This window comes from Pagrus major, chromosome 22 (genome assembly GCF_040436345.1).
Source record: "Pagrus major chromosome 22, Pma_NU_1.0".
In the NCBI taxonomy this organism is placed as follows: domain Eukaryota; kingdom Metazoa; phylum Chordata; class Actinopteri; order Spariformes; family Sparidae; genus Pagrus; species Pagrus major.
The window spans coordinates 10332069-10352615 of record NC_133236.1 but is presented as its reverse complement, the minus strand read 5'-3'; the positions used below and the strand labels follow the sequence as shown (position 1 = coordinate 10352615).

The 20547-nt window shown below is 40.3% G+C and overlaps 1 protein-coding gene across 1 annotated transcript in view; it reads right to left on the bottom strand.

The window, feature by feature from the left end:
* The window catches only part of LOC141017701 (uncharacterized), a 49852-nt gene that overhangs the window by 20851 nt on the left and 8454 nt on the right, over positions 1-20547 (bottom strand). The window contains exons 4-20 of the mRNA XM_073492434.1: positions 20198-20371; positions 19160-19333; positions 18553-18730; positions 17913-17991; positions 17605-17652; positions 9115-9157; positions 5937-6095; positions 5530-5649; positions 4881-5000; positions 4428-4547; positions 3779-3898; positions 3326-3445; positions 2677-2796; positions 2224-2343; positions 1575-1694; positions 1122-1241; positions 346-563 (exon numbers count right to left, since the gene is read on the bottom strand). Of these exons, the coding sequence (XP_073348535.1) occupies positions 346-563; positions 1122-1241; positions 1575-1694; positions 2224-2343; positions 2677-2796; positions 3326-3445; positions 3779-3898; positions 4428-4547; positions 4881-5000; positions 5530-5649; positions 5937-6095; positions 9115-9157; positions 17605-17652; positions 17913-17991; positions 18553-18730; positions 19160-19333; positions 20198-20371 (2153 nt within the window). The remainder of the gene's footprint in view (positions 1-345; positions 564-1121; positions 1242-1574; positions 1695-2223; positions 2344-2676; positions 2797-3325; positions 3446-3778; positions 3899-4427; positions 4548-4880; positions 5001-5529; positions 5650-5936; positions 6096-9114; positions 9158-17604; positions 17653-17912; positions 17992-18552; positions 18731-19159; positions 19334-20197; positions 20372-20547) is intronic.

Sequence of the window (20547 nt, the reverse complement as noted above, 5' to 3'; positions counted from 1 at the left end):
CCAGCCTGTCCACTATGCTTTTCTACTGCCAGTCAGCTCGCTACTCCCTCACTACGAGAGGGTCCAGCTACAGCTCAACAAAATCATGACCGTTAGCTGTCCTGGCTCCACGATGGTGGAACGAGCTCCAGACTGAGATCAGGAGAGCAGGAACTGTGCACTTCTTCAGCCTGAACACTTACTAGAAGGCATTCAGTTTATTTGATGAAGCTGATGTACCTGCTTGGTTCTTGTGATTTTGGGGTTTGTGTCCACGTGGTTGAATGCACTGACTGTAAGTCTTTAAATAAATATAATGACATGTAGCAGGTGGCATGTTTAATTGGTAGAGATGTAGAGTCTTACATTGTACACTGCTGGTCTGACCGGCTGGTCTTGTTCTGGATCGTTTTCCACACTGGGGACAGGAGGAGTCCCCTGATGAAGCAGACTGGTCCCAGTATGAAGTGATGCACTGCCTGCAGAACCAGTGTCCACAGCTGGTAGAGACTGGATCCTTCAGGACGTCCTGACACAAAGCACAGCTGCAGAGCTGCTCCTCCACAGAAACATGACTCCTCTTCCTGTCAAGACATTTCTTAATAACTTATATGATTTGTTGAGTGTTCATACAAGGGCACAACTAAGAATACTTTCTTAAAGTGTAAATTCTCATTTTGTTTGCTGCAGAAATAAAATTAAATCCAATAACATTTCTGCAAACTACGAATACGTCCAAATTTGTACATGTAATAGGCTACATACCATACTGACATCTTACAGAACGTGTCATATCACCATATGATGACATACGATACAATATACTTTACTGTATTCAGGTATTTCAAGCCAAAACATGATGTTTACTAATCCTCACCAGGTTATTTTGGTGCCTAAACTTAACCAGAGCATAAGCACAGCGCTGTGAGAAGTGAACACTTGAAGATTGGACCTAAAGCAATTTAAAGTTGCAACATCAACAAAGTTTTAACCTGCCCGTCGTTCTGCAGAAAGATACAGGCCAACATTTACTCTGGCCATTGGGTTGAGGAAGCTTGAAGAGCATTTTAATACATAAACACAAAATCAACAAAAGTAAGTGAACATGAGTCACATGAATAAGTTAGTAGCAGGTCTCTTACTGTGTGTGTGAGGGTCCAGGTCCATTACTGAAGAATAAAGGAAGATCTTTGGACCGGTCACTCCTTATAGACAGACAGCTGGGTACTGGAGACTCTGCTCTCTGTCCGTAGAACTGAACTCTGCAAACAACATGTTTTTATTAATATCACATGAATCTTTGATAAGTGATCTGAAGACAAAGTCATTTAGGAAGCTCTAAATACACAAACTGCTGCTGCTGTTGATAATTAGGAGGTTTAAAAGTTTGTATCAGTTCTCTTAGTTTAGATTACAGCTTTTACGTGACTGACAGCTGTCAGATACTCAGAGGAAGATTGTGACTCATTTCTTTTTGTGTCACAAATTTTACTTAGCAATTATATTTTAGTAGAAATTTTAATAGATAAACACAAAATAAACGTTGGCAGAAGCAGCTGAAAATGAGTCATATATATTAGTAGTGGTTCTCTTACTGTGTGTGTGAGGGTCCAGGTTCATTTCTGAAGAATAAAGGAAGATCTTTGGACTGGTCACTCCTCATAGACAGACAGCTGGGTACTGGAGACTCTGCTCTCTGTCTGTTGAACTGAACTCTGCAACAACATGTTTTTATTTATATCACATGAATCTTTGATAAATTCTCTGATGACAGCCAACTAGGGTGCCACCAGGACAAAATGTTAGCAGTTAACATTTCTGCAAACTACGAATACGTCCAAATTTGTACATGTAATAGGCTACATACCATACTGACATCTTACAGAACGTGTCATATCACCATATGATGACATACGATACGATATACTTTACTGTATTCAGGTATTTCAAGCCAAAACATGATGTTTACTAATCCTCACCAGGTTATTTTGGTGCCTAAACTTAACCAGAGCATAAGCACAGCGCTGTGAGAAGTGAACACTTGAAGATTGGACCTAAAGCAATTTAAAGTTGCAACATCAACAAAGTTTTAACCTGCCCGTGGTTCTGCAGAAAGATACAGGCCAACATTTATTCTGGCCATTGGGTTGAGGAAGGTTGAAGTGCATTTTAATACATAAACACAAAATCAACAAAAGTAAGTGAACATGAGTCACATGAATAAGTTAGTAGCAGGTCTCTTACTGTGTGTGTGAGGGTCCAGGTCCATTACTGAAGAATAAAGGAAGATCTTTGGACCGGTCACTCCTTATAGACAGACAGCTGGGTACTGGAGACTCTGCTCTCTGTCCGTAGAACTGAACTCTGCAAACAACATGTTTTTATTAATATCACATGAATCTTTGATAAGTGATCTGAAGACAAAGTCATTTAGGAAGCTCTAAATACACAAACTGCTGCTGCTGTTGATAATTAGGAGATTTAAAAGTTTGTATCAGTTCTCTTAGTTTAGATTACAGCTTTTACGTGACTGACAGCTGTCAGATACTCAGAGGAAGATTGTGACTCATTTCTTTTTGTGTCACAAATTTTACTTAGCAATTATATTTTAGTAGAAATTTTAATAGATAAACACAAAATAAACGTTGGCAGAAGCAGCTGAAAATGAGTCATATATATTAGTAGTGGTTCTCTTACTGTGTGTGTGAGGGTCCAGGTTCATTTCTGAAGAATAAAGGAAGATCTTTGGACTGGTCACTCCTCATAGACAGACAGCTGGGTACTGGAGACTCTGCTCTCTGTCTGTTGAACTGAACTCTGCAACAACATGTTTTTATTTATATCACATGAATCTTTGATAAATTCTCTGATGACAGCCAACTAGGGTGCCACCAGGACAAAATGTTAGCAGTTAACATTTCTGCAAACTACGAATACGTCCAAATTTGTACATGTAATAGGCTACATACCATACTGACATCTTACAGAACGTGTCATATCACCATATGATGACATACGATACGATATACTTTACTGTATTCAGGTATTTCAAGCCAAAACATGATGTTTATTAATCCTCACCAGGTTATTTTGGTGCCTAAACTTAACCAGAGCATAAGCACAGCGCTGTGAGAAGTGAACACTTGAAGATTGGACCTAAAGCAATTTAAAGTTGCAACATCAACAAAGTTTTAACCTGCCCGTGGTTCTGCAGAAAGATACAGGCCAACATTTATTCTGGCCATTGGGTTGAGGAAGGTTGAAGTGCATTTTAATACATAAACACAAAATCAACAAAAGTAAGTGAACATGAGTCACATGAATAAGTTAGTAGCAGGTCTCTTACTGTGTGTGTGAGGGTCCAGGTCCATTACTGAAGAATAAAGGAAGATCTTTGGACCGGTCACTCCTTATAGACAGACAGCTGGGTACTGGAGACTCTGCTCTCTGTCCGTAGAACTGAACTCTGCAAACAACATGTTTTTATTAATATCACATGAATCTTTGATAAGTGATCTGAAGACAAAGTCATTTAGGAAGCTCTAAATACACAAACTGCTGCTGCTGTTGATAATTAGGAGGTTTAAAAGTTTGTATCAGTTCTCTTAGTTTAGATTACAGCTTTTACGTGACTGACAGCTGTCAGATACTCAGAGGAAGATTGTGACTCATTTCTTTTTGTGTCACAAATTTTACTTAGCAATTATATTTTAGTAGAAATTTTAATAGATAAACACAAAATAAACGTTGGCAGAAGCAGCTGAAAATGAGTCATATATATTAGTAGTGGTTCTCTTACTGTGTGTGTGAGGGTCCAGGTTCATTTCTGAAGAATAAAGGAAGATCTTTGGACTGGTCACTCCTCATAGACAGACAGCTGGGTACTGGAGACTCTGCTCTCTGTCTGTTGAACTGAACTCTGCAACAACATGTTTTTATTTATATCACATGAATCTTTGATAAATTCTCTGATGACAGCCAACTAGGGTGCCACCAGGACAAAATGTTAGCAGTTAACATTTCTGCAAACTACGAATACGTCCAAATTTGTACATGTAATAGGCTACATACCATACTGACATCTTACAGAACGTGTCATATCACCATATGATGACATACGATACGATATACTTTACTGTATTCAGGTATTTCAAGCCAAAACATGATGTTTACTAATCCTCACCAGGTTATTTTGGTGCCTAAACTTAACCAGAGCATAAGCACAGCGCTGTGAGAAGTGAACACTTGAAGATTGGACCTAAAGCAATTTAAAGTTGCAACATCAACAAAGTTTTAACCTGCCCGTGGTTCTGCAGAAAGATACAGGCCAACATTTATTCTGGCCATTGGGTTGAGGAAGGTTGAAGTGCATTTTAATACATAAACACAAAATCAACAAAAGTAAGTGAACATGAGTCACATGAATAAGTTAGTAGCAGGTCTCTTACTGTGTGTGTGAGGGTCCAGGTCCATTACTGAAGAATAAAGGAAGATCTTTGGACCGGTCACTCCTTATAGACAGACAGCTGGGTACTGGAGACTCTGCTCTCTGTCCGTAGAACTGAACTCTGCAAACAACATGTTTTTATTAATATCACATGAATCTTTGATAAGTGATCTGAAGACAAAGTCATTTAGGAAGCTCTAAATACACAAACTGCTGCTGCTGTTGATAATTAGGAGATTTAAAAGTTTGTATCAGTTCTCTTAGTTTAGATTACAGCTTTTACGTGACTGACAGCTGTCAGATACTCAGAGGAAGATTGTGACTCATTTCTTTTTGTGTCACAAATTTTACTTAGCAATTATATTTTAGTAGAAATTTTAATAGATAAACACAAAATAAACGTTGGCAGAAGCAGCTGAAAATGAGTCATATATATTAGTAGTGGTTCTCTTACTGTGTGTGTGAGGGTCCAGGTTCATTTCTGAAGAATAAAGGAAGATCTTTGGACTGGTCACTCCTCATAGACAGACAGCTGGGTACTGGAGACTCTGCTCTCTGTCTGTTGAACTGAACTCTGCAACAACATGTTTTTATTTATATCACATGAATCTTTGATAAATTCTCTGATGACAGCCAACTAGGGTGCCACCAGGACAAAATGTTAGCAGTTAACATTTCTGCAAACTACGAATACGTCCAAATTTGTACATGTAATAGGCTACATACCATACTGACATCTTACAGAACGTGTCATATCACCATATGATGACATACGATACGATATACTTTACTGTATTCAGGTATTTCAAGCCAAAACATGATGTTTACTAATCCTCACCAGATTATTTTTGTGCCTAAACTTAACCAGAGCATAAGCACAGCGCTGTGAGAAGTGAACACTTGAAGATTGGACCTAAAGCAATTTAAAGTTGCAACATCAACAAAGTTTTAACCTGCCCGTGGTTCTGCAGAAAGATACAAGCCAACATTTATTCTGGCCATTGGGTTGAGGAAGCTTGAAGAGCATTTTAATACATAAACACAAAATCAACAAAAGTAGCTGAACATGAGTCACATGAATAAGTTAGTAGCAGGTCTCTTACTGTGTGTGTGAGGGTCCAGGTCCATTACTGAAGAATAAAGGAAGATCTTTGGACTGGTCACTCCTCATAGACAGACAGCTGGATACTGGAAGCTCTGCTCTCTGTCCGTAGAACTGAACTCTGCAACAACATGTTTTTATTTATATCACATGAATCTTTGATAAGTGATCTGAAGACAAAGTCATTTAGGAAGCTCTAAATACACAAACTGCTGCTGCTGTTGATAATTAGGAGGTTAAAAGTTTGTATCAGTTCTCTTCAGAGGAAGACGGCACGGATGACTTCTTTGTGTCACAAGTTTTACTCAGCAACTACATTTAAACAGAAATTTTATTAGATAAACACAAAATAAACGTTGGCAGAAGCAGCTGAAAATGAGTCATATATATTAGTAGTGGTTCTCTTACTGTGTGTCTGAAGGTCCAGGTCCATTACTGAAGAATAAAAGAGGATCTTTGGTCCGGTCACTCCTCATAGACAGACAGCTGGGTACTGGAGACTCTGCTCTGTCCTCCTCTTCTTCCACACCACGTCTCCAGGAGGCCATCTTCTGGACTTCAGTCAGTCTGAGAGGTAAAACAGTTACACTGACGGTGAGCTCAAATCACAAGAATGAGGAAAAGAGTTTGTTCAAGAGTGGGGTTGGGCCGATGAACGATGCGATCGTCCATCACCGATGGCTGACAGCCTGGACTACTAATCCCTGACCATCGTAACATCGTGATTCAAAAGGTTTCCCCACCAGAGAGCACAATTAAGAGGCCCCCCCTTTCTCTTTTCAAAGAAAGAACACACAATTATCACTCGAGAACAAATTAAAACAAATTATTTTATAGTGTTCAGAAACTACAACACAATAATTAAATAATATTTCTGCCTTCGTTGCACTCACTCGTTGTGTGTGTGTGTGTGTGTGTGTGTGTGTGTGTGTGTGTGTGTGTGTGTGTGTGCTGCTGCTGCTGGCTGAGCCTGCTTGCTTGTGCGTTTTCCTGAGTCATGTGACGGTACAACGTCAAATCACAAGAGGGAGGAGGAGGAACAGAGTGTGAGGAGGAGGAGGAGCAGAGTGTGCTCCGTGCTGCGACACAACAGGAGCAGCACTTACAGACACAGACAGACAGACAGACAGGGCAGCTCTTTGATGAAACTGCAGCAGTGTATACAGGAGAGAGACTGAAACTAAAGTATCGATATCATTACACTGGTATTGATCAATATCAATACCAACATTAGTATCGATATTTGGATCGATCCGCCCACCACTAATCGTAACATATGCCAACTCAACAGACATAAACCCAACCCTGTTCAAGAGTAACAGAGAATCAGGAAGTGAGACACAATCTGTCTCTGAATCTAATTCATCAAACTGTTGACTTTATTCCAACATGTCTTTCCTCTACAGTCCTCAGAGAGAGAATGACTTCGAGACTTTGACAGTAAAATAATACAAATGTTGGATTGTTTATTGTTTATTAAGGATCCCCATTAGCTGGTACCTTAGTAACCAGCTAGTCTTCCTGGGGTCCACAAGGAACAACACAGAATATACACAAGAACGTCACATACTCAACATATCATACATTTACAAATACAATCTATCATAATATACCTAATGTTAAAAAGTTAAAACAAACATTTGAAGATTTCTGCAAATCTTAAACAGAGTTTTTCTTAGACAGCGAAATGGAGCCACTCATACTCATGTACAGCTCGTATAAGATAGGATTTCAATTTCTTTTTAAATACCTGTTTACTTTCAGTACAACATAGGTAGTGAGGCAAATTATTCCACAGAGTTATTGCTCTATAGATAAAAGATTGTGATAAGGCCTTAGTTCTCGGGTGAGGCACTTCCAGCTGACCATTGCTGGACCCTCTAGTGCTATAATTGTGCACAGTGTTTCTAAAAACAATTTGAGTAAATAAAAAGTCAGGCGCTTTACTGATCAAGACTGACTGAAACATTGCAGCAGTGCTTGATGCTAACCTGTTATCTACCATCAGCCATGAGAGGGAATCATGCATGCGGTTAACATTTGATCGGGTAGAGCAGCCCAATACCAACCTTATTTTGGGCAATCTGCAGCTTTTTGAGCTCAGTTTTGGCAGCAGATGCCCAGACCACAGAACAATAATCTAGGTGGCACAACACCAAACTCTGCACAATCTGACACATTAGGGGTCGAGCAACAAAGGAAGCACATTTCCTGGAGATACCAACAGCTCTTCCCATTTTTAAGATAATTTGATTAATGTGATTACTAAAGGAAAGCCTGGAATCCAACATTACACCCAGAAGTTTAACAGTCTCTACTTGTTCCACAGTTACATTATTTAACTTTAAATCCAACCTTGGTCTACCAGATAACTTATGTCTTGAACCTATTAAAATACTTTTTGTTTTAAGAACATTAAGGACTAACTTATTACAAGAAATCCAGTCATGTAGAATTTGCAGTTCCTTATTAAGGACATCATTCAACTCACTGTATGAAGGCACAGCATAATACAAGGTTGAATCATCGGCATAAAACACAATTTCTGCTCTTTCAGTAGCCCAAGCAAGATCATTAATAAACACAGTGAACAGTAACGGTCCGAGGCAGCTGCCCTGAGGCACACCACATAAATACAGGGCCAGTATCGCGGATACCGATACTTTTTAATAATTAAGGTGGATGCATCATCAAATTGCTAAATCTGAATGAATTTTCATGACTTTTTTTGTGTTTTAGTGATTTTTCCTTTGGATTATTAATTAGTTAAAACCCAGGACAGAATGTGGGTAAAGTTTAGAGGTAAATAGAAAATACTTTATTATCATAATAAAAGTTTTTGTTCAGAAACAATAGAACAGTAACAAAACAATGTTTACCCATACATTGTCATGTCTGGATTTGTTTCTTAAATAAACAAAGTGCACACAATTATCACTCGAGAACAAATTTAAACAAATTATTTTATAGTGTTCAGAAACTACAACACAATAATTAAATTATATTTCTGCCTTCGTTGCACTCACTCGTTGTGTGTGTGTGTGTGTGTGTGTGTGTGCTGCTGCTGCTGGCTGAGCCTGCTTGCTTGTGTGTTTGCCTGAGTCATGTGACGGTACAACGTCAAATCACAAGAGGGAGGAGGAGGAACAGAGTGTGAGGAGGAGGAGGAGCAGAGTGTGCTCCGTGCTGCGACACAACAGGAGCAGCACTTACACAGACATAGACAGACAGACAGGGCGGCTCTTTGATGAAACTGCAGCAGTGTATACAGGAGAGAGACTGAAACTAAAGTATCGAACTCATTACACTGGTATTGATCAATATCAATACCAACGTTGGTATCGATATTTGGATCGATCCGCCCACCACTAATCGTCACATATGCCAACTCAACAGACATAAACCCAACCTTGTTCAAGAGTAACACAACACTGAGAGAACAGGAAGTGAGACACAATCTGTCTCTGAATCTAATTCATCAAACTGTTGACTTTATTCCAGCGTGTCTTTCCTCTACAGTCCTCAGGGAGAGAATGACTTCGAGACTTTGACAGTAAAATAATTCAAATGTTGGATTAACACTCACCCTGACACAGCGTTCAGTTTTCTGCTCCATCTGCTGTCGACTCAAAATGGAGTCTGAGCTCAGTTTAGTTTCACTTTGAGAGTCCCCTCCCTGTTCTCATGTATCTGGATCACACAGTCATTGTGTCTCCTCCCCTCAGCATTTACAGTAGACCATATGTTGATCTCTGCTGTGTGTGTGTGTGTGTGTGTGTGTGTGTGTGTGTGTGTGTGTGTGTGTGTGTGTGTGTGTGTGTGTGTGTTGTTAAATAAACATGATCACTCTTAACTCCATCACCCAGTATAGTTCAGGTGAAGGTCATTTTACAGCTTATCTACAACAAATGAAACTGAGTTCTCTCCTATTATAATGAGATGGCAGCTTAAGTTTAATAAGACATTAAAAAACATCTAAAACTGTGACACGAACACCAAAACTAGAGAGAGAATGTGTAGTTTCTTTGTGTTTTTAGGTGGATTGATTCAACAGTTTTTATTATAGGTATATCTGAATTCATTATATTTCCTGGTGAAAGAAAATGACTCCTGTACTAAGTTTAAACACATCTGTGATCTAAGTTTAGACTGGAAGAAGATCAGATGGGCTGTGAACGCCTCACTCACCTCCTCTGTTAGAAGTCCACAGAAAGGTCAGGACCACCAGGTACACAGGACACCTGACCACACAGACATCCTCTTCTTAAATGTCCTCCGTCATTCTGTAGTTCACTGGAAAGACAATCACTTTACAGTTTACAGCGGGAGTTTCACGTCAAGGTCGAGGCCGCCCAGCTGGTCTGACTGGTTTAAAGTTTCATAAGCACTCATCCAGTAAGAGTCAAGTGTGAGTATGACAGTCCAGAAGTTGGTTCTGAACCGTCTTTGAGGTGCCTTTTAAAGACAGTGGCGGTCTTCAGGTGCTCCTCTAACACACAGTCCAGCGACGCCGCAAGATCGACTAATCTCCGAAAAACGCCGGGGTTGTCGGAGGATGCTGTCTCATCATGGCCTCGCAATGCCAGCTCACAAGCTCCACAGAATTTCACACAATCAGTGATCTTCGATAAAATGTCTGTTCATGTCCACCTCTTCATTGTGTTTTCTCACCGCAATCCTGTGTCCTTCATCCAGCTAGCAGCTGTGCTAGTCCTGCCTAGCATGGCTAGCTTGACTGCGTTGTTCATGTGTACCTTCGCTTCGAGCATTCATGTTTTTTAATCCGCTCTGATAAAAGTTTTAGGTCTCTAACTCCTGTTACAGTCCATGTAGTATCTGTCCCCGGCATTTTAAGAAGTAAACACGGGAAGCAGAATACTGCTTTTGCAAAACTACATCCAGTTAGCCAAGCCTTCCTGTCGTACCAATTCAGAGAGAAGCTCCTCTGGTACACTTTACCTTTCTCGTGTGTCTGCTGTGTTAAACTCAGACCAGGCTTCTCAGGTCCAAGTTCTTTAATACGAAGTTTCCCCCTAAACTTGTCCTTTCGAAAGGGTTTAGCAAGAGAGACTTTACAGAGTTTATGGGTAGCTGAAGCCCTGTGTCTTCTTGTTGTCTACTTGACGCCGCCATCTCGATTTCCCACACTTGTTTCTGGTTGCTAGGATACTTAAACGACAGCGCCCCGAGCTTATCAAATTTGACGACGCTAATTGGCTAAATGACCGTTGCTATGTGTTTTTTTTGTCTCAGCAACAGTCTACCATTGGCTGAGCTCATGGATCTATTATAAGACATAGATAATATAATATAATATAATAATAATAATAATAATAATAATAATAATAATAATAATATATATTATTATTATTATTATTACTTTTCTATTATAAGACATAGATAATGAAATATTATAATAATAATAATAATAATAATAATAATAATAATTATATATATATACATACACATACACATACACACACACACATATATATATATATATATACATATATACATATACATATATAAATATATATATAATATAATACATCCATGGCTGAGCTGCTGCAGTGCTGGGGCGACTTTGCAAATGCAAATGCCACATGGGTGTGTGACGTGACATGGCAGTTTTGCTGTCTTCAGTGTCAAACATGTATAAATATAAAATATATTTGTCAAAAACCTTCTCAATATTGTGCAGAAGATTATGCTTTATGTGAACATACTCAACATTAAAACAGTTCATCACTCATTTTTTCAGAATTTTCAACCAAACAAAACTCATATGGTGTGACTGTCCGGCACTTGTTTCTCAAAGTAAGAACTTGAATAAAACTAAGAAAAATAAATGCAAAAATTCTCAAAACAATACAGAAAAATAATACAGATGTCTATTTGTGAGCTTACTCTTTTCAAAGTCCAAGCATAATGTTTTGAGTCAGTTCTGATCAAAAAGATTTTGTCACACAAATCAAAATCATATGGTGTGACACTATTTTGGGATATTTCAACGGGCAACTGTTTTGACATCCTTGGGAATGAGAGGTCCTTCTTCAGCAAGGTTGTTCAGTACTATTAATACCAGACCATGACAGGTTTCTGAGGTGAGTTATCATTTTTATGTTTTCAATAAATCAGATTTTGTTGGCACTCTGACAAAAGTCCCACTTCCGGATGTCTTTTGGTGTGACACATTTTTCATAGAAATGCAAAAGAAATTTTTATATGAGCTTTGGCCATAATTTCGATTCAACTCACGACATGTTGCTGATAAAACCTTTGTTTTCTTCTTAGTATGACTTTTTAGTGGACTATGTGTGGTGGTGGGTCGTTTGCTGGCCGTAGCAGAATCCAAGTTGAAAGCCGTCGAGGACGCACATTCAGCATCATCTGACGTCACGCCCGCAAGACTGCGCGGGAAATTCGGACCACGAATTGCAGTACACTATGCAGCACACAGCCTGTTCAAGGCAATGGAGAGATACGTGGGTGGGCTCATTCTTTTTGGTTTTGAACGCTTCATCACCCATTGGCATTAAAAAACTTAAAATGCATGTTTATTTTTTCACAAATCCTGCCCCAAATTCCTTTAAAATCACAAAGCAGGTCAGACAATATGAAGGCAAGCAAACAAATGAGCTGCACAGCTGATTGTGATCTGCATGGTCAACCCTAACCCTAACCCTCACAGGTCAGCTTTATCATCAGAGGTAAGAATGTAATTTTTTAACCCAAATCCTTTATCAACTATTTGACAATATTAATACCTTAATTAAGAGGTAGTTATGTTAATTAATGTGCCTTAAAGGTCCCATATTATGAAAAACAGGTTTTCTCTGGTCTCTACATATATAAACTGGTCCTCCCTGAGCCTACCAACTCCCAGAATGAGGAAAGCAAACGAGTCCTGCATGGTCTCTGCTGCCCACCCACTGGTAAAACGGGGCTCCTACAGGCTGTTCAGATTCAGCTCCTTTCGTTACGTAATGACAGGAGTGATTTGCATAGGCCGGCCTCCTCTGCGCGAAAACACTTCCCCCTCTCCCCGGAGATACCCGAGAGGGGGGCGTTCATCCCCGAGGTGAAGTTCGGTGTGTCCAGCGGTAAGATAGCAGTGTTTCGCAATGTCGTCGCTCAGAGCTCGACACGCAAATTGTTGTTGGTTGTAAAAATCAACATAAGTCCCTTTATTCTGTCCCAGCTACAGAAGAACAGAAGAGACAGTGGTTGCGTTTCATTTTTAACGACAACGTGCCGGCTACGGTTCCTGTAAGTTTGTTTGTGTGTGCTAACCACTTCACATCGGACTGCTTCAGTAACGAGGGTCAGTACAAAGCTGGCTTTGCCCCGACACTGACCCTCATAAAAGGATCAGTCCCAACCACACGGGACCCAGCAGCTGCACCCGAGCCACAGGTAAGTGTCGCCACGCTTTGATAGTATTTACAGTTGCCTACGAGTATGGTGAAGTCAGCTTGAAATTGGCTAACTAGTTAGCTCCGCTTCAGTCCGCTATGCAATGGCGTTTGAAGCGAGTTTAATGTTAATAATATTACGAGGGAGCTTGGTTGTCACAGTGAAAAGTCTGGAAACGTGCAGACTGGAGACGGATACTATGCGGACAGTGTCCAAGAGTTTGGAGACTGTGTTGGAGACAAACACAGCTTTCGCTAGCTGTTTTTAGATGTTACCTGTTGTAGGTCAGTGGGGGATGGGAGCTGGGTGGTTGTGTTGGGGAGTGGGGAGTCTCTCATGTAATGTTGGACAACACACAAATTCCTGAGTGTTGGCTTATTAAGCTTATACAACCAGTTGAGCGACAGCATCTCGGCGAGCCATAGCGATACATCCACCGTAAACATTAGTGCATGCTACCGCTAGCGTAAGCGGCATCCTCTCCCTGAGAGGGGCGTGTAGCAGGCAAGGCAGGCGTTGACAGACGGAGCTCATTAGCATTAAAAGTGGGGGCACAGAAACAGCGACTTTGACTTTTTCACTTGATTTATAACTTCAGTAAACTTTTTCAAAATGTGTTTATGGTCTCAATCGCTACTTTAAAGCCTTCTTCAATACAGCATGATGTTCATTTTTCAAATTTTGGCCTCACTGATTTGATATTTGACGATAAAGTGTGAGGGATGCATCAAAACTTTTGTTTGTTTAATAAAAAGGATGTTCACAAAAGTTGTGTGCAGTCACAAAAACATAAGAGGCCTAGAACTGCAGTCCCAGAAATGTGGGTCATTTTGGCATTTGGGTGGAATAAACCTTTAATAATAAAACACAATTATTTTGGCATTTGGGTGGAATAAACCTTTAATAATAAAACACAATTATTTTGGCATTTGGGTGGAATCAACCTTTAATAATAAAACAATTATTTTGGCATTTGGGTGGAATAAACCTTCAATATTATAGTTAGATATTTTGATGATATTGGTATAATATCATGAATCACAATTATTTTAGCATTTGGGTGGAATAAACCTTTAATACCATAGTTAGACAGGAAGTAGTATTTTGCTGTCATCCAGTTCGATAGGTGGCGCTGTCGCCGAAATGTCCTGAAACTGCAGCCTCCGGTACTGCAGGCACATACTCCTCCCAGTAGGTGGCACTGTCGCAAAAACTGCGGGTCTGAATCTGCAGCCTCCAAGTCTGCAGAGATACTATTGATTTAAAGGAATAGTTCACTCTAAAACAAAATTACGAAAAGCGACCGAGCAACACACCGGTGTGTATCTATCGCGAGTCTCGTTCATCTTGTCTGGCGCGGCTTCCGTAGTGCAAACGCTGTGAGGGAGACTCGCGTGAACGCGGAGCGTGCCTCCAGGCAGATATAGCATAGTGACTGTTTAGGCTAGAAAAATGTACTAAATGACGTTGTTTCGAGTAAACTCTGGATGTCGCCACTTCAGGACACTTGGATTGCAGCGGACAAGCAGTATGGAGGAATATTACAAAGTTTTTGTGTAGTTTTATGGATCTTTTCGTCTCGGGCACAATTGACGCTCGTTATATGGATTATTGTTGCCGGACGGTACCCCCGCGGGTCTCCAGCTGCACTTTGAGGAATAAGAAACTACACCGGAGATCTCATCAGTATGAGGGTGAGTCGATAATGGCTGAATTTAGTTCTAGAGTGAACTATTCCTTTAAAGAGGCTGCTGTTAGACACACGAGTCACCTCTCATCTTATTGTATGAACATAAGAGGGCGCTGTTGCCTCATCTATCCTGCTGATTTCCCTGCTTCCTGAAACCTGAATCAGCTGCTTTTAACACCTCACACTTTCTCTCTTTAAATTGTATTTATACCAATGAAATATTTAACGACCAACTTCTAATTATGCCTTTAATGAGATCATTTGAACATCGTCACTGTCCAGTGAACACCACTTATTTCTGACTTGGAGGATTTTTATGTTCACGTGTGATTTGACGGATTATTCGCTTCTAAAAATGTGGAAAAATTTCTTCTATGTCTTAAGATCAGAAACTCCTTTAAAAAAATGTAGTAGCCTCCAGCCTGACAACAGATGTGTTTTTCTTTCATAACGTGAAATAATGTGTTTCGGAGCACAGCGGTGCCACTGACCCATTCTGTCTGAAAGTCCCGTTACACTTGAAACATTTGATCCACCACATTTATGTCAGTGAGACTTAGTGTCACAGTTTGAGAAAAGGTGAGGACCCAAACACAGAAACACAAGGGAGGCAGGGAGGATAAGGAAAAAAAGCAAGCGTCATTGAACGAAAGCTGAACAATCCAAAAACCAGAGAAACAAAAATGACAGGACCGTGACACTTAGTATAAGAAAGGCAGGAAAAAAGAACAAGTACACAGAAATATGATCCAGCATTGATGAGAAAGATCCTTAAAGTGCAGACTTCAGCATTCTGACATCAACCTCCAAGATTCAGGATAAAGTGAATGAACAACAATTGTGTCATTGAACAGTGAGCAGGTGACACAGAAAAACAGAGAGAACCACAGACTTTACACTAGTTCACACTAGTTTAACCTGTGTACACTTTAAATGACTGTAGATTTACACAACGGATGAACAATATTGTATTTTTGCCTTTTATGTGCAAAAATGTGCACATTCATTGGATCAAATAACAAAACTACTCAAAGCTTATTTATTCTCCCTTTACATATGAAAAAAGACTTGTCAATTTCAAATGATATAACAGTCGCTGTCCACACATGCCCTTCACGTTGGTATGGATGTTAAGTAATACAACCACTAGAGGGCGCCACTCTGAGGCCTTGCACGCGTTTAATTCCCGTCCAATCTCCTCTCAGCTGTTCTGTAGTGTTTGTCTCTGTGCCAGGGTGAAGTAACATCATACAGATGTTAAAAACTTCTCACCAACTTTTAAAACTTCTTCCTCTTGTCCTGTGGTCGTCTCTCTTTCGAACTATTGGCTACACTGCCCCCTGACACCAACAGGCGACTGTGGCTCAGGGGTAGAACCAGCGTCTTCTTACCAGAAGGTCACTGGTTCAATTTGGAGAGGAACAACCTGCAACTAAGGTGATAAATGATTGCTGGGACTACTACAACATTCAGAAATCGGTTAACATGAAGGATTTTAAAGGAAAGTGCAGAAGAGAGGAAGTGATTATTTCAAGACTAAGACACACAGGATTAAAATCAAGTCTTTATTTAATGGCAAAGTGTGTGTTGGATAAGTGTGATGTTTGTAAGGTTTCTGAAAATGTTGAACATGTTATGAAATGTAGCAAATATGATGTAGAGCGCAATGAATTACATAGTAGGATATATGAAGTAGGGCGGAGATGGAGTTTGGAAGGGATTTTAAGGATGAGTGACAAAATGAGGGAATGTTACAAGGCTGTCATTATTTTTCTAAAAGATACAGATTTAAATTGTAAGATATAATAACATGTTTGTGTATACATATGTATATGTTGTAGTGGCAATCTAATCTTTTAGGCAGAGAAAAAATATTTACAGAAAACGGGCTGTGCTGAATGACTGAACTGAAACCAACTTGTAAATATGAAAGAAAACCAAAAAGACTAACGTTATGATATAACAGAAAGCATCTCGGACAAACACACACACAAACGAACGGTTGAAAAAACTGTGTGGCCTCCGTGATCCGAATTCCCCTCCACCTGTTCACCAGTGCCTCCCCTATATAGACTACATTACCACCGTGATTCCCTGTCTATGCCCCCTGGTGCGCAGGTGGACGAGCAACACTGCTATTTACATGACTCACCAAAAACATACACAACATAACATATTCACACATCAAAATTGGCTACAACATGTGAATGACGACAATTATTAGACATCTGATAAACACAATACACTAATAGCAGAGCTCTTATATTTTTCTTAATCACTGTTAGGACTAGGTATAGGTATCTCTCCATAGAGTGATCTGATGTGCTGAGCGCATCACTAGAACTGCATTGCCCTGCCTTCAGGACATTTACGCCAGGCGGTGCAGGTCCAGAGCGACCAGGATCATGACGGACATTCACCACCCCAACTATGAACTGTTTGTGAAGCTGCCTTCTGGCAAGCGCCTACGCAGTGTCATGGCCAGGACTAAGCATCTGAGGAGGAGCATATTCCCTCAGGCCATTCAGACAATAAACTCTTATAAACCAACATAACACACACTCAGCACACACCATATATCACACACATGCATACACACCCTGCTACTTGGCACACGGTTCTTTCTTTAAATACTTTTTGTCTTTTTGTTTATAATATGTATATATATATTTATATTATTTTATTTTATTTTTTCTATTTAAATTTAAGTCTTTTATTTTATTCTCTTTTCAGTTTTATTTTCTGGCTGCACTATTTTTTTGCACAGTAAACGGAGTTGTTGCAATTTCATTTCACTGCTGCTGTACTTGTACAATTGCATGTGACGAATAAATCTTTGAATCTTGAATCTTGAATAATGTCCTGTTACTTGCCGATGGTGTATGGCAGGTGTGTAGGGATCTCAGCTCTGTTGACACTGCAGAGTCACTTTGTGTTCAGGGTATCTGAGTGAATCAAAAAACAGAAAACCTGAATCCAGACTCTGGTCCAGGTCCAGGTTCCAGGTGGAGGAGGTGTCTGAGTGTGGAGCAGAAGGAGTGGAGGAGTGTCAGTGTGTCTGCAGAGACTGTGTAAAAGGACAGAACAGCAGCAGAGCAGTCCAGATACACTGATGACACTCTGTCACATCCAGAGGAACACAGGGATCGCAGTTCACACTGCAGCACTGACAGTCATCTCCACGTGTTGTGATTGGTCTGTCAGTCACTGCTGGATAAAGCTCTCCTCTCCGCCCAGTCAGAGCCTCTCCACCCACCAGCTGATGGTGCTGCTCCAACTTCTCTGGATCATCAGGACACAGCTGATCCTCTCAAAACCTCCACCTTTCTCATCACTCACTCTGACAAAGATCACCTCCTGATGAGAGAAGCAGAGAGACAGTAGTTTACAGAGACTCCCTCCATCAGCTGTCAGTCAGTGATATAAAGACCAGCAGGACTTCAGTCCTGTTCAGACCACAAGTGGTGCGGCTGTGTAGCGTAGCCAGCTTCCTTTCAGCTCTCATGTTAACGTGTTGGAGTGAAGCTCACAGACCTGCGAGCTGTGACAAATATGGACTGATCAGTTTTTTAGTGTTGAAATGAGAGAACAAAGATTTGATGCTACAACAGTTTGATGGATGAGGACCGCTGTCTCTACACATCCTGTGATGCTGTCAACTGTGAACCAGCTTTACTTCCTGAAGACATGAACACAACAACAACAGTCGTCTTCACTTCAACTCCAACACATGATCACAACAAGCTTCTGGCTCATCTGACTGGCTGACTGTTCCCCCTCTATCTCTTTCTGTCCTGTCACCGTTCTCCTCTCACAGCTTCACTGAGGAAAGCAGGAAATGCTGGATCTTTACTCTGATACTGACTGTGTTTATTACAATACTGCTGAAACCAGCATGGACTGACTCCAACTCTCTACTGACCTCAGAGTCTCCAGTCTACAGTCTGGACTCTCCACAAGTTCAGACAGCAGCTTCACGTCTGAATCCTGCAGGTTGTTTCCTCTCAGGTCCAGCTCTCTCAGATGGGAGGGGTTGGACTTCAGAGCTGAGGCCAGAGAAGCACAGCTGATCTCTGACAAACTGCACTTCTCCAATCTGAATAAAGAATAAATGATATAACTTCACAATTTAAATATTCAGTCAGTATAAACATCACAAAGCTTCATTAAAATGTTGTAAAAAGACAATTTGTTGTTGTCTGATAGTTAAAATAGAGATTATTTAACTTTTCATTGTAGTATGTATTTTTCTCATCACTTTAAAAAACATTTTAAAAAACACAATTTGGAATCTAAGATGAAAATCAATAGTTGAGGATGTTCAGAGTGAATTATTCATATTGTTATATGAAGGTTTTACATGTGCAGCTCTGCCACAGTCAATGGACTAAACCACAGAAGAAGAAAACAGATGTTAGCATTAAGATAGTGTGGCTCAGTATAATATCAGATGTCTGCAGTTTAGTGTCAACACAACTTTCACATCATATTAATCTGAGCACAGAAGTAAAAAATGGTGTCTGACCTCAGAGTCTCCAGTCGACAGTTCGGACTCTCCAGTCCAGCAGAGAGAAGCTTCACTCCTGAATCCTGCAGCTTGTTGTGACTCAGCTCCAGCTCTCTCAGATGGGAGGGGTTGGACTTCAGAGCTGGGGCCAGAGAAGCACAGCTGATCTCTGACAAACTGCAGTTCCACAATCTGAATAAAGAATAAATGATGTAACTTTAAAAGACAATGTTCCTGCTTGAAATCATTCAGTGTTTAATAATCTGTTCAGAGCTGAAGAAGGTTCAGAATGTAGACGTATAATTGTGTCACACATAATTCATCAGCAGTGTAATATTTTCATTGTTATTAAAGTTTGTCTTCAGAGTTTCACACATTCAGTGTGTGTGCAGTGTGTTGAATCAGAGTCTAGATCACCTTTCTGATGTCAGATTAGGGGGTCTGTGTCCAACAATTTCTGTCACTTTACAAAACTGACAAACAAACATTAACACCTTCCTCACTCTGTGATTGGTGAGCTGAGTGGAGGTGAGATAGAGCCCAGGTTTGAACTTCTCTCTCAGCTCTTTTTTCATTTGTGACACAACTATTGTGCTGTCACTTTGAAATATGAACTGAGTGAAACACTACGAATGTCTTCCAGGAGAGAACATGTGAGAAGTTACCTCCATATTTAAACCATTGTTGAGCCTCCAGCAGCTCTTCGCTCCACCTTTGGCTGTCTGAAACAGCTATGAACACTTTTAGCTTCACTGATGCACACTGATCCCATGCTAAAAGGTGGAGTTAACACACTGCAGACCACTGATTAGTCAGTCAGAACAGCCAGAGTCGTCTCGTCCTCCACGCTCTGAAGTAACATTTCACTTTCTACCTTTTCAGCAGTCTTCTGTCTCGCTGCCTGCAGCCTTTCTCAAGTAAAGCTAGTTTCCTTGTTGTGATAAACAACCACACGTGTGTGCTGTGTGTAGAGAATGTGTGGTCGAGCAAAAGAGAGAGAGCGAAAAAATGCAAATTAATTAAATTTTATAGATACACAGAAACACATGAACTGACCTCAGAGTCTCCAGTCGACAGTTCGGACTCTCCAGTCCAGCAGAGAGAAGCTTCACTCCTGAATCCTGCAGCTTGTTTCCACCCAGCTCCAGCTCTCTCAGATGGGAGGGGTTGGACTTCAGAGCTGAGGCCAGAGAAGCACAGCTGATCTCTGACAAACTGCAGTTCCACAATCTGAATAAAGAATAAATGATGTAACTTTAAAAGACAATGTTCCTGCTTGAAATCATTCAGTGTTTAATAATCTGTTCAGAGCTGAAGAAGGTTCAGAATGTAGACGTTTAGAAAATGAAACTCCAAACACCTGAACCCAACAGGTTGCAGGTTCAACACTGTCAAATACACAAAGT